The sequence below is a fragment of the Microtus ochrogaster genome, chromosome 7 (assembly GCF_000317375.1).
Source record: "Microtus ochrogaster isolate Prairie Vole_2 chromosome 7, MicOch1.0, whole genome shotgun sequence".
Lineage (NCBI taxonomy): Eukaryota > Metazoa > Chordata > Mammalia > Rodentia > Cricetidae > Microtus > Microtus ochrogaster.
In genome coordinates this window covers 63,334,853-63,348,186 of record NC_022014.1, presented here as the reverse complement: position 1 = coordinate 63,348,186, position 13,334 = coordinate 63,334,853, and the positions used below count along the sequence as shown (strand labels likewise).

The 13,334-nt window shown below is 37.6% G+C and overlaps 1 protein-coding gene across 1 annotated transcript in view; it reads right to left on the bottom strand.

Annotated features, from left to right (window-relative positions):
* Positions 1 to 13,334, bottom strand: part of Trim37 (tripartite motif containing 37) — a 129,787-nt gene that overhangs the window by 111,895 nt on the left and 4,558 nt on the right. The window contains exons 3-7 of the mRNA XM_005350477.1: positions 12,731 to 12,771; positions 8,981 to 9,094; positions 5,689 to 5,776; positions 1,974 to 2,096; positions 449 to 572 (exon numbers count right to left, since the gene is read on the bottom strand). Of these exons, the coding sequence (XP_005350534.1) occupies positions 449 to 572; positions 1,974 to 2,096; positions 5,689 to 5,776; positions 8,981 to 9,094; positions 12,731 to 12,771 (490 nt within the window). The remainder of the gene's footprint in view (positions 1 to 448; positions 573 to 1,973; positions 2,097 to 5,688; positions 5,777 to 8,980; positions 9,095 to 12,730; positions 12,772 to 13,334) is intronic.

Sequence of the window (13,334 nt, the reverse complement as noted above, 5' to 3'; positions counted from 1 at the left end):
TTTTTTTGAGACAGGGTTTCTCTGTAGCTTTGGAGAATGTCCTGGCAACTAGCTCTTGTAGACCAGGCTGGCCTCGAACTCACAGATATCCACCTGCCTCTGCCTCCCAAGTGCTGCACCAACACCACCCAGCAGTATTTCACTTTTAATGAAGACAGAATAAAACAAAAGAGACACTGATAGTGAATTTTTTTTCTTAGTTATAGAAGAAAAAAAGCTACCTGTTCACTGAGGTTCACAGACTATTTAGGATTTTCATAGTGGCTGTAAAAAAGTTTTTGATAATTTCTCAATAAAAGTCAGATTTGTAGTCCAGATTATACAGCATGGAGTTGCCTATAATCTTAAGATTCCTTTTAGTCCTAACAACTCATCAATTCACTCCTTAAAGACTGAGCACAAACAAGGTCAGGGTACCACGGTCTCCAGCAGACTAAAACACACTCACCCATGAGTGTTATGAGCTTATTCTTCAGCTGCGTATCTAATCGTGCAATCATCATCTCCACTGCATTCCTAATCTCCCGAACACGCTCGTCCTTTGCATTTCTTACAGCTTCTACGTTTCTTTCCTGGAAGACAAACAAGAACATAATGCAAACACTGTGATTACTCTTAAAATCCATTAATTACTTTTTAAAAATTCATAACCAAAATCCATTAATTACTTTTTAAAAATTCATAACCAAAATTTTAATTGTACTGCACAGGTAAAACTGCTTTTATAAAAAAATCCGTAAATTTGGGGTCAGAAAGTTGACCTGGGAGGTGAAGATGACTGTCACCCACCCTGACAACCTGAACACAATCCCTAGAATCTATGTAGTAGAGAAAAAAACCAATTCCTTCAAGATGTCCTCTGACTTCCGAACACAGGTCATAGTAGGCATACGTACGTTACGTACGTACACACACACACACACAAAATGAGCCATGGTGGCTCATAACCAACTGTAACTCTACTTCCAAAAAATCCAAAGCCTACTTCTGAACTCCAAGGGCACCAGGCATGCACATGGTACACATTCATACACAAAGGCAAAACATTCATACACATAAAACAAAAAATAAATTTATTCTTTTAAATAAATGTTTTAAAATACTTCACTCACTGGAAGCAGAATCCTCCCAAAAGCTGGGGATTTAAATACTGAATGATTACGAAGTCAATACTGGGGCTGGACAGATGGCTCAGTTAATGAAGTGCTTGCTATATGAGTATGTAAACCTAAGTTTGACCAACAGCATCCACATTCAAAAGTCAGTGCTGTAGAGGCAAAGAAGGGGAGGGGGGTCTCTAAAGTTTGCTGGCCCACCAGCCTCACCTAATTGTTGACCACAGATTCACACCAAGAGACCCTGTCTCAAAATACTAAGTAGATGTCTCCTGAGGAATGACACCTGAGGATGACTTCAGGCCTTCGCATGCACCACTACCCCAACAAACAGTGTCGATAATAGCACTACTTCGGCGTCAATTTACCCTCTAATAAGTAGATTTTTCTAATTTGCTACTGATTTTCTATCTATAAAGAACAATTCCTGGGTTAGAGAATTGGCTCAGAACCTTAAGGGAGTTGCTATGCAATCCTGACAACCTAAGTTCACTCCCCAGAATCCACAAAATTGTCCTCTGACCTCCATATGTGCACCATAGCAAAAGTACACCCACAGAGTTACACATACACACAATAATAAGAAAGAATACATTCGACCTTGAAAGAAAGAAATAAAAGGCAATTCTATGGTTCCAACTGATCCCTATATGCCAGAGCGATGGGTATAAATTCTACTGTTTGAAGCTGACTAAGATTTGAGGTTTATTGTCCCATCAAATCTTTGAACTTTGAAAATCTTGACATATAAGTTATATGACTCTCATATAACATATAAGCTATATGACTTTCAACATATAAATAATATATATTATAGAATCAAAAAAGGTTATTATTCTCATGTAAAAGTAATCTTACCACTTCTTGAACTAAGCTGATCAGTTCCATGAGACGTCGACGAAGTTTGGCTACCTCTTCATTCACCTTAGTGACATGCTGTTCATAAATTTCTGCCAAAGGTTTAAACGTGTGTCCACCATGCTACAGAAGTCAATATGAGCAGTGTGAGGAGGTTTCATGCACTCCAGCTACATTTACATTTCTCTCTAGCATGCTACGGACAACAATCAAACTGGTAAATATTTTCAAATGAATTTCATCTTTTTATATCACCATTTTCTTAACATAAGCAAGTGCTCCCAAAAAATTACCTAGAAAAATGTAGTAAATCCATCAAAAATCTAAATACTAGACATTAAAAAAATAATGGAGTCAGTCATGGCAAAACATATCTTTAATCCCACCACGTGGAGGACAAAGACAGATGAATCTCTGAGTTCAAGGCTAGCCTGGTCTACAAAGAGTTCTAGGACAGCCCACCACAGAAAACCCTGTCAGGGGTATTTTGTTTAGCAAAAGCATCCCACCATGGTCTCCAAGAAAAAAATGTGAAATTTTTTTGTTTTGTTTTGGATTTATTTTATATGTATGAAGGTTTTACCTGAATGTCTATGTATGTATACTACATGTACGCCTGGTACCCCACAGAGATCAGAAGATGCCCTGGAACTGGAGTTATAGATGGTTATTTAGATGGAGTTATGGATGCTTATAAGCCATCATGTAGGACTGGGAATTGAAACCAGTCCTCTGCAAGAGCAACAAGTGTTCTAAACTGATGAACTGCGGATTTTTTTTTCCTTTCAAGAGGAAAGTTTCTTTGTTATCGAAAGACAGCAGAACACAGTTCTGCTGACTTCCTCCCAGGGTTCGGTTAGGTTGCCTCGGAGTAACGAAAGGGATCTTAGGATAGCTCTAACCTGAGGGAAGACTCACATGTTTGCAGCTCCAGTCATGTCTCTTTATAGTTCTGCTTTAATTTCTTAGCTCCAATTCTCTATCTTAACTCCTATTCCAACTCTAATTCTCGCACATGTGCGCATACCCATTCATTAACAACTTGTTAAGAATGAAAAAAAAACTACAAGAAAAATTCTCAGGGACACAGGTATTCTTTGAAGATATGTAGCAAAACTTAATCAGCTGCTTTGTAGCTAACCACAGCTTCAGCCGTGAGGAACTCTCAGCCACCTCTTAAAGGGCCTCTACAAAGGCTAAAAAGGGAAGGAACTAAACCAATGAAGAGACCTAAGGAAGAGGCAAAGAATATGTGTACTATTTTATATTTTTTAAGTGTGATTAATAAATAATATCTGGACTTGATTAATCATTTAGGTGCTATTGATTTCTTGAGGGACTATGATATAACAAGGACAAGCACCTGCAATACCGCCCTAATTCACTATAAATCTCTGAAGGACTTATATCTAGCAAGGCCAGACACCTGAATTACCCTCTCCACAAGGACTTCTGCCTGGCCAATTCGTCCTGTCATGGAATTAATTATAGAGAACAGGTTTCTAAGGTTTTTTTTTTTACTGCAGTGTGGGACAAAAGGTTTGACTGTCTTATTTTATTTGCATTAACTATAGTTTTGGGGGAAAAAATCATCCTACTAACAAAACACAGGAATATTGTGCAAGACGTGTGCAGAATACACTGCAGGGGAGCATGTTACCAAACAAAAGAATCTACAGTTAGAGACAGCCAGCTATTCAAAAGGCAGTATTTTTCATGGGCCATGCCTACGTGAATTCAATGTCCATCAGATGTGTAAATCTTCGTTGGGTTGGCTTTCTAAATGACAACTGATCTGCTGAGTAACCTTGCAGATCCCACGACTCTGTGTAGCCCTGGCTGTCCTGGAACTCTCTCTGTAGACCAGGCTGGCCTTGAATTCAGAGATGCACCTATCTTTGCCTCCTGAATTCTGGGATTAAAGGCATTTGCCACCATTCCCAGCTGATGTGGATTTTTTTTAAATATTTATTTATTTATTTATTACATATTTATCCTGAGTGCCAGAAGAGGACACAAGATCTCACTGTAGATGGCTGTGAGCCAACATGTAGTTTCTGGGGAACTGAACTCAGGACCCCTGGAAGAGCAGCCAGTGTTCTTAACCTCTGAGCATCTCTCCAGCCCCTGATATGGATATTTTTAAATGTTGATTCTGAGGATGTCTCTTGAGCCTCTTATAAAACTAGCTTAGACAACAAATTGTGGTACTTAAATTTTTTCCAGTCAGTACATAAGAATTCAAACTCAGACAAAGCTCTCTGACTGAGCACTACTCAACCAGCTCAGCCTGCCATATTCTCTGTAAAACACACAGCCTAATAGCCACAGAATGATCAAGTCTCATAATTAACATGAGTTAGGAAATAACTAATGTAGATAAACTAAGAATCTATTGTTTTAGTCTAGGGTTAGAGGCAAGTGATAGAACATTTTTTTATAGCACATGGGGGGTTCTGAATCTCCAACATGGACAAAACAAAAACTCTTACTGTATTCAATCTCAACCTATTTATGCTGTTGTACTAAATACAAATGACTTAATTGACTATTAAGTAATGGAACACAGATAGTAAGCAAAAGCTGCTTCTAGAAAGGCTACTATGAATACTTCAGACTTGATAAAGGTAGCTTGGCTTAAAAATCTTTTAGCCAAAATAACATCTTGAATTTTGCAGGCAAATGGATGGAGCTAGAAAACATCATATGGAGTGAGGTAACCTAGACACAGAAAGACAATTATCACATGTACACATTCATAAGTGGTTTTTAGACAAAAAGCAAAAAAATCAGCCCACAAATCACAATCCCAGAGAACCTAGACAACAATGAGGACCCTAAGAGAGACTTACATGGATCTAATCTACATGGGAAGTAAAAAAAGACAAGATCTCCTTAGTAAATTGGGAGCATGGGGACCTTGGGAGAGGGTTGAAGGGGCGGGGAGAAGCAGGGAAGGGAGCAGAGATAAATGTAGAGCTCAATAAAAATAAAAAATAAATAATATTTTAGTCAGACACCATATAACTATATCTCAGGACTAGGGACGCTGAAGCAGAAAACCTTGAAGTTTAAGGCTAGTCTATCCTACATAGTGAGATCCAGTCTCAAAAAAAAAAAAAAAAAAAAAAAAAATCAAACATCTTTTAGGCCAAGGAGAAGATTGCATGCTGGTAGTCCCACCTCTGGATGGTGGGAGGAGGCAACAACCCTGGAACAGTGAGGGCCTCTGAACAAGATTAGAAAAAGAAACTAAAAAAAAAAAATGTTAGATAATATAGCTATTTGCACTCACATTACTTCAGAAGCATCTAAAGTGTAAAGATCAACTGACCAGTACCCAAATCAACGACACTGGTCCTGGCCTGAGGATGTAACTTACTGACATGGCACTGACCCAGCAAGCATAAGGTCTGGGTCCCAACATCACAGAAAAAGGAAGGAGGAAAGAGGGAAGGAGAAAAATAAAAGTTAAATGTGAACATATATTTTATGGACATTAAGCTATGAAAGCAGTATCCATCCTATATCTACACTCCTGACCAAAAAGCGTCTTCAGGAACAGCAGAAGGTACAATACCTCTAAAATGCATAAGACAGAAACATTTTTCACCCAACAAAGTAAAATGATGCTTTATTCCACCTAATCAACTAGTTATACCAATGCCTTCTAGTATCTAAACCAAAGGGTATATACTGAATTTGTTCTGCTCACCATTCCTCCCCAAAGTGCACACTGATGGCAGATACACTTCTTACAAGTCCAGCAAAATACACTGAGTTTTTCATGGTGATTTTCACATCTATACAATATAAAAAGAAAAGTTAAAACTGAAATATAATTTTCAAGAAACTTCTAAGCTAAAGCAAATAGATCTCTCAATTTGAAATGATAAAGCATCATAAAAAAGGTAAAATGCATTCAACAGCTTCTAATAATTAGGTTAAATTACACATGGACAAAATTGTTTAAGTACTTTTTTCATTAATCTAAACCTTAAACAAGCAAATTGCAGATTTATTTCTAAATAAAATACATACACCACTTCCTTTTATCACTATATACAAAAAATGCTATTCCATTACTGCTTAATAAAGACTTAATCTTTTGACAAAAGCAAATGCATATATATGTACAAGTACTTTTCAAACACCTTGTTATGGGATAATGTTCCTGTACACTGTAAAGATTTGTCGGTAGTATTGGTTTAATAAAATGCTGATTGGACAGTAGCAGGCAGGAAGTATAGGCATGGCAACCAGACTAAGAGAATTCGGGAAGAGGAAAGGCCGAGTCACAGTCACCAGCCAAACTCATAGGAAGCAAGATAAGAATGCCTCACTGATAAAAGGTACCAAGCCATGTGGCTAAACATAGACAAGAATTATGGGTTAATTTAAGTTGTAAGAGCTAGTTAGTTAACAATAAGCCTAAAAGCTAACAGGCCAGTTTATAATTAATATAAGCATCTCTTTGTTTCTTTGGAACTGAACTGCTGTGGGACCAGGGGAGATGGAAACTTCTGTCTACAACAAGACATACCGACTACACAATGTCAATACAAGTTCATCATGAGAAATGAATTTGAAACTTTCCCTTAATACAGATGTTCACATACAAAACAACGAAGTTCAATTCTGTGACAGACATAACTGTGCTCTCCCCAAAATTCTTACGATGAGGTCTTAACCTTCAAAGTGACTCAGTAAGAAGGCAGCCATGTACAAGTCAAGGACAGAAGCTTCACCAGAAACCAGCCTTTCATCATGCACCTTGATCTTGGATTTCCTGCCTCTAAAACTACCCAGTCACCTACCATATTAATATAGATACTTACTTTACATGATATATAAAATAACCCAAGATCTGTAATACACATGGGAAGCTAAGGCTTAAAATTAAAACAAAACAAAACAAAAGATTGTCAGATTAGGAAACTGTAGGACATTTATTCCTTTTATGAGAGGCACTAATGAAAAAAAGTAAAAGCCCAACAAAAAAAGACTTTTCCAAACAGTGATATCTCATCAACCTACAGGGAAAAATATTCAAGAGGTCACTGATGAGATGTGTTATTATACTTAAATTACTCTTTTTGGTATGAGCACCATAATGCTAAAATAAACACCCTTAAGAGTTCAATTTAGCAAGCCAGGCATGGTGGTGCATGCCTCTAATCCCAGCACTCAGGAGGTAGAGGCAGGCAGAGCTCTGTGAGGTCCCAGACAGCCACAAAGAGAAACTGTCTCAAAAAACAAAAAAAGAAAAAAAAGTGTAGTTTATCTAGAACAGTAGTAGAATAATACTCAGTTTTATATAAAATTATGGACTTGCTCAGCATCAACTGAGCAAAGTGGCACAAACCTGTAATTTCTATACCGGAGAGTACAGTATAGAGAGACTGAAGCAGAAAAAAGGCTAAACTACAAAGTGATTTCAAGGTCAATCTGGGATACAAAGCAAAAGCTGGCGCTTGCACACGCACACACACATACATACACGTACGCACGCACAAAACCAAGAACAATCCAGTTTAGTCTCCTCCCATTTCTGTGGTTACTTCCTTTGCTTCTTCTTTAAAAATAAAAAAAAAGATTGTTTTTTATTACTTTAAATTATGTGCATATGTATCTGTTTGTGGGTATGTTAATTGCAGGTGCCCATGGAAGAGAGGCATTGGATTCCCTTAGAACTGGTGTTACGGGGATTTATGCGCCACATAACATGAACTCCAACTTAGGTCCTCTGCAAGTTCAGTATACACACTCTTCCCGACTGATTCAATTCTCTAGCCCCCATGCTTTTATTTCTATATAATAGTAGTAATAACAATGCTAAATTTAACATACTATGTATAGTTATCTTTTAAAATTTAACATTCCTGAAATCTCTAACTTTCTACTTTTGATCTGTTTCTAATAACCCTAATACAGATATGACTGATATCTGTAACATGCAATATAATGCCTCATTCTTTTTTTATCCAAAATTTGCGTCCACTATACTTCCTTTTTTAAAAACATCTATTTATTTATTATATATACAGTTTCTGCCTACATGTATGCCTGCAGGTCAGAAGAGGGCAACAGATCTCATTACAGATGGTTTTAAGCCACCATGTGGTTGCTGGGAATTGAACTCAGGACCTTTGAAAGAACAGGCAGTGCCCTTAACCACTGAGTCATCTCTCCAGCCCCTCACTGTACTTTCTAACAAGACCATACCATTGTATATTACTGTGTTCCCGTTAATCAGTTAAACAGAAATCATCTATATTTGCCTTTGTATCAACTAACATAACACAGTACTTTGTGCTCCTCTATGAGTGAGTGGTCATGAAATATAGAAGCAATATATAAAGAAAAACTTTAGATAAAACAAATGAAAGAATTTAAAAGGTTAACATTAACTTTCTCAGTTATAGATAAAAGAAAATTATCAAAACAGTATCACTAGACCTTCAAGTCAGGGAGCACTTTTACATGCATGTGACCCTAGATTTAATTCCCAGTACAAACACAAGGTACACACACAAGTCAATCATTTAAACGTATGCATACAGATACATAAAGTGTCAATAAAGCTGCTGTATACAGATAATTATCTTGTACACTGTAAAGATTGATCACTTGTGTTAGTTTAATAATACACTGACTGGCTATTAGCCAGGCAGGAAGTATGGAAAGGATGACAAGACTAACAGAATTCTGGGAAAAGGAAAAGCACAGATGCAGTCACCAACCAGATGCAGAGGAAGCAAGATAAGAATGCCTTGCTGAGAAAAGTACCAATCCATGTGGTTATACATAAATAAGAATTATGGGTTAAGTTGTAAGAGCTAGTTAATAATAAGCCTGAGCTAATAGGTCAGTTTATAATTAATTTAAGCCTCTGTGTGTTTCTTTGAAACTGAATGGCTGTGAGAGGGGGTAAGACAGAAACTTCTGTCTAGAAAACAGCACATGGCCTAACGTATTAACTACTGAACAAAAGACCAATCACATACTTGTCCTCGTTTTCTTCATGCTTGGTAAGACTGCACAGTTGAAGAGTATCAAGCTGCTGTGTCACTTCTTCTGCCCAGCGACAATTCACTAGTTCCCGTAGCTGAAGTGGAGCACTGAAAAGAAAATCCATACACATGTATGTTCTAGCTCAGACATGCAAGATTTTTCTAAAATAAGTATTCCTCAAAAGAGACCACAATATTATTAAAACAGTAAGAAAAGCCAAGTATGGAAAAGCACATCTGTAATCTTAACACTAAGGATATAGAACTGAAGAGTTTAAGGCCCATTTGGGTGAAATAATAAGTTATTATTTAATATAAATACAATAGTAATATAAATATATATTTATATAATGTATATATTACATTATATAATAATAATACATATAAAAAATGTGGAAAAATGTGTAACTTGGGCTACACAGGGAGGTTCTGTATCAAAAAAGCAAAGAGGCAATGAAAACTATGCTTTGTAATTCATTTTTCTCATATTCATACATCACACACACACAACATGCACCAACCAAACAAATACAATGATAATTTAAATTATAACTTTTTAATTACTTAGGCTAAATTGGACTGTACAAAATGGGCCTGGAATACAGTTCAGGAGCAGCAGATAAATGCTATTAGTATGAGTTACTTCCTGAACTCAAGCCATAGAACAAAACAATAAGAAATTAATGGCAATAACTGGTCAAATGTGGGTATTTCATTTAAAAAAAACAACAAAAAAAAAAGAGGTGGGCCAGTTACTGGTGGTATACACCTTTAATCCCAGCACTTGGAGAGCAGAGGCAAGCAGATCTCTAAATTTGAAGCCAGCCCTGTCTACAGAGAGAGTTCCAGAACAGCCAGGGCTGTTATACAAGAAACCTTCTCTCAAACACCAAACCAAAATATAAACAAAAAAAAAAAAAGCCTAATATGACAACACTCAGGAATCTGAGGCAAGAGGAAGAGTTCAAAGCTAACCTGGGCTACATAGCAAGACTGTCTCAATAAAAAAATAAAATGTCCCGAATCCCATTAGACACAACTGAAGCCCTCCATCGGCACATGTAGCTGGTGGTCACACTGGAATGTATATATAGAGTACAATCACTACAGCAAATTCTAGTTTATAGTGCTCTTCGCATAAACTAATATGGCACTGTTGCCTAAATACTTAGAAACAGAAATGCGCTAAATGTCTCTCAATATGAACATCATCTTATAAAGAGTTATCAAACACATTTAAATGACTTACACACACACCATCAGTGACATGGTGATTTTAGGAGGGGGAAAACTCGATTATAAACCAAGGTATGAGCCGGGCGGTGGTGGCGCACGCCTTTAATCCCAGCACTCAGGAGGCAGAGGCAGGCAGATCTCTGTGAGTTCAAGACCAGCCTGGTCTACAAGAGCTAGTTCCAGGACAGGCTCCAAAACCACAGAGAAACCCTCTCTCGGGGGGGGGGGGGGGGAGAACCTAGGTATGTTCGAATACCTGATTTTTGAAAAAGAAGCAAAAACTATCAAATGGAAAAAAGAAAGCATATTCAACAAATGGTGCTGGCATAACTGGTTATCAACATGTAGAAGAATGAAAATAGATCCATATATCCATATCTATCACCACGCACAAAACTCCTGTCCAAATGGATCAAAGACCTCAACATAAAGCCAGCCACACTGAATCTCATAAAGAGAAAGTGGGAAGTACACTTGAACACATTCGCACAGGAGACCACTTCCTAAATATAACCCCCAGCAGCACAGACACTGAGAGAAACAATTAATAAATGGGACCTCCTGAAACTGAAAAGCTTCTGTAAAGCAAAGGGCATGGTCAACAAGACAAAATGACAGCCTACAAAATGGGAAAAGATCTTCACCAACCCCACATCAGACAGGTCTGATCTCTAAAATATACAAAGAACTCAAGAAATTGGTCATCAAAAGAACAAATAATCCAATAGAAAAAAGGAGTACAGACCTAAACAGAGAACTCTCAACAGAGGAATCTAAAATGGCTGAAAGACAATTAAGGAAATGCTCAAAGTCCTTAGTCATCAGAGAAATGCAAATCAAAACAACTCTGAGATTCCATCTTAAACCTGTAAGAATGGCCAAGATCAAAAACACTGATGACAACTTGTGCTGGAGAGGTTGTGGGGAAAAGAGAACACTTCTGCACTGCTGGTGGGAATGCAAGCTGGTACAATCCCTTTGGATGTCAGTGTGGCGATTTCTCAGAAAATTAGGAAACAACCTTCCTCAAGACCCAGTAATACCACTTTTAGGTATATATCCAAAGGATGTTCAATCATGCTACAAGGATATGTGCTCAACTATGTTCATAGCAGCTTTGTTTGTCATAGCCAGAACCTGGAAACAACCTAAATGCCCTTGATGGAAGAATGGATAAGAAAAATGTGGTACATTTACACAATGGAGTACTACACAGCAGAAAAAAAAATGATATCTTGCAATTTACAGGCAAATGGATGGAGGTAGAAAACATCATATTGAATGAGGTTATTTCAGACCCAGAAAGACAAATATCATATGTACTCACTCATAAGTGGTTTTTAGATGTAAAGCAAAGAAAAACAGCCTACAAATCACAATCCCAGAGAACCTAGACAACGAGGACCCTAAGAGAGACATACATGGATCTAATCTACATGGGAAGTAGAAAAAGATAAGATCTCCTGAGTAAATTGGGAGCATGGAGACCATGAGAGAAAGTTGAAGGGGAGGTGAGAGGCAGGGAGGGAGCAGAGAAAATGCAGAGCTCAATAAAAATCAGTAAAAATAAATAAATAAAGCTACGTATGGAGCACATTCCTGTAAATCCTATCACTACAGAACATGGTTGCCAAGAGGTCAAGTTTACCCTTACAGGTGAAGGTCAGCCTGGGGCACCCATCCCAAAGAGTAAACAAATGACAAGCAAGAGAATCACAAACAGTAAGTACTATATTTGTCTGGTTTAAGAAAAGGTATATAATTGCCTGGTGATGGTGGTTCACGCCTTTATTCCCTGCAGTCAGGATGCAGGGACAGGTGGATCTCTGAGTTCGAGGACAGCCAGAGTGACACAAAGAGACCCTGTCTCAAAACTACAAAAAAAAAAAAAAAAAAAAAAAAAAAAAGACAGAAAAAAGAAAAGCTATGTAAGAATCTACACCACCATCGGCATATAAACTTAGCATGCCTGTCCATTTCTTCTCAAAGCGCCTTTTTCCAGTTGATAAGGTCTCAAGCTGACCCCAAATGCATTTCAAAACTCCTGCCTCCAGAGTTCTAGGATCACAGGTTGAGCTACCAAGCTCGTCTTACATTTTTTGTTTAAATTAAAAAGTTAAGAAGGTCAGGTGGTGGTGGCGCACGCCTTTAATCCCAGCACTTGAGAGGCAGAGGCAGGAGGTTCTCTGTGAGTTCGAGGCCAGTCTGGTCAACAAAGTGAGTTCCAGAGAGTTATACAGAGAATTCCTGTCTGGAAAGAAAAAAAAAATGTTAAGCTACACAATCACTATGTAAGAAAAAACATGGCACAATACATAAAATGTAGTCAGGATACAGTTCCTGCACTTCTGCTTCTAAATCTACTCATCGTCTTCTCTTCAACTTTATCCCTAAGGAAAAGAAATGTGGGAAACTGCAGGGATGGAGGGAAAAGGAAAGTTTGCCTTTATGCATCCCAGGGCATCCTCTTTTACCGTTTTCCATATATGCAAACAGCAAAACACTCACCGACAATGAGGACACTGAGCTCTCTGTTCTGTCAGCCAGCGCTGAGGAGGCAAAATAATTAAAGTTTGATTATAAAAACATCATTACTTTATATATCTAATCATTATAAACTACATTTAATGAGTTTAACTCTCTAGTGCCTAATTTATTTTAGAGATACAGAAATAACAGGCAATCTACTACTCATCATTATCATTATAGGAACAAATTTTCAAAGGGATAGAATTTATCCCAAAATAGTACAGAGGATACTCTCCCTTAGGAAAGCAAGAAATTCTAGGGCTAGCTATAACTCACGAAGATGTAATCTTTATAATAATGCCATCACTCCACTCTCAAAAGTAAGCCGCAGTGATTTTTTTTTATAACTAACTACAAACCACGAAGTTTAAGGTAGTACCAAATTTAGTTTGTAAAAAGCAAACTAATTCTAAGATTCACATTATGGGCATGTAAATAAGTCCTAAAAACATAAGTAAGCACTATGGCCGGGAGGCAGAGGTTTTAAGACTTTAAGACAATCCTGAAGCCATTTTTGACAATTCTGAATCCTCTCAGCCTCTGTGCCATAGTGCTTCCCCTCCTCCCCTGGGAACCAAGGACC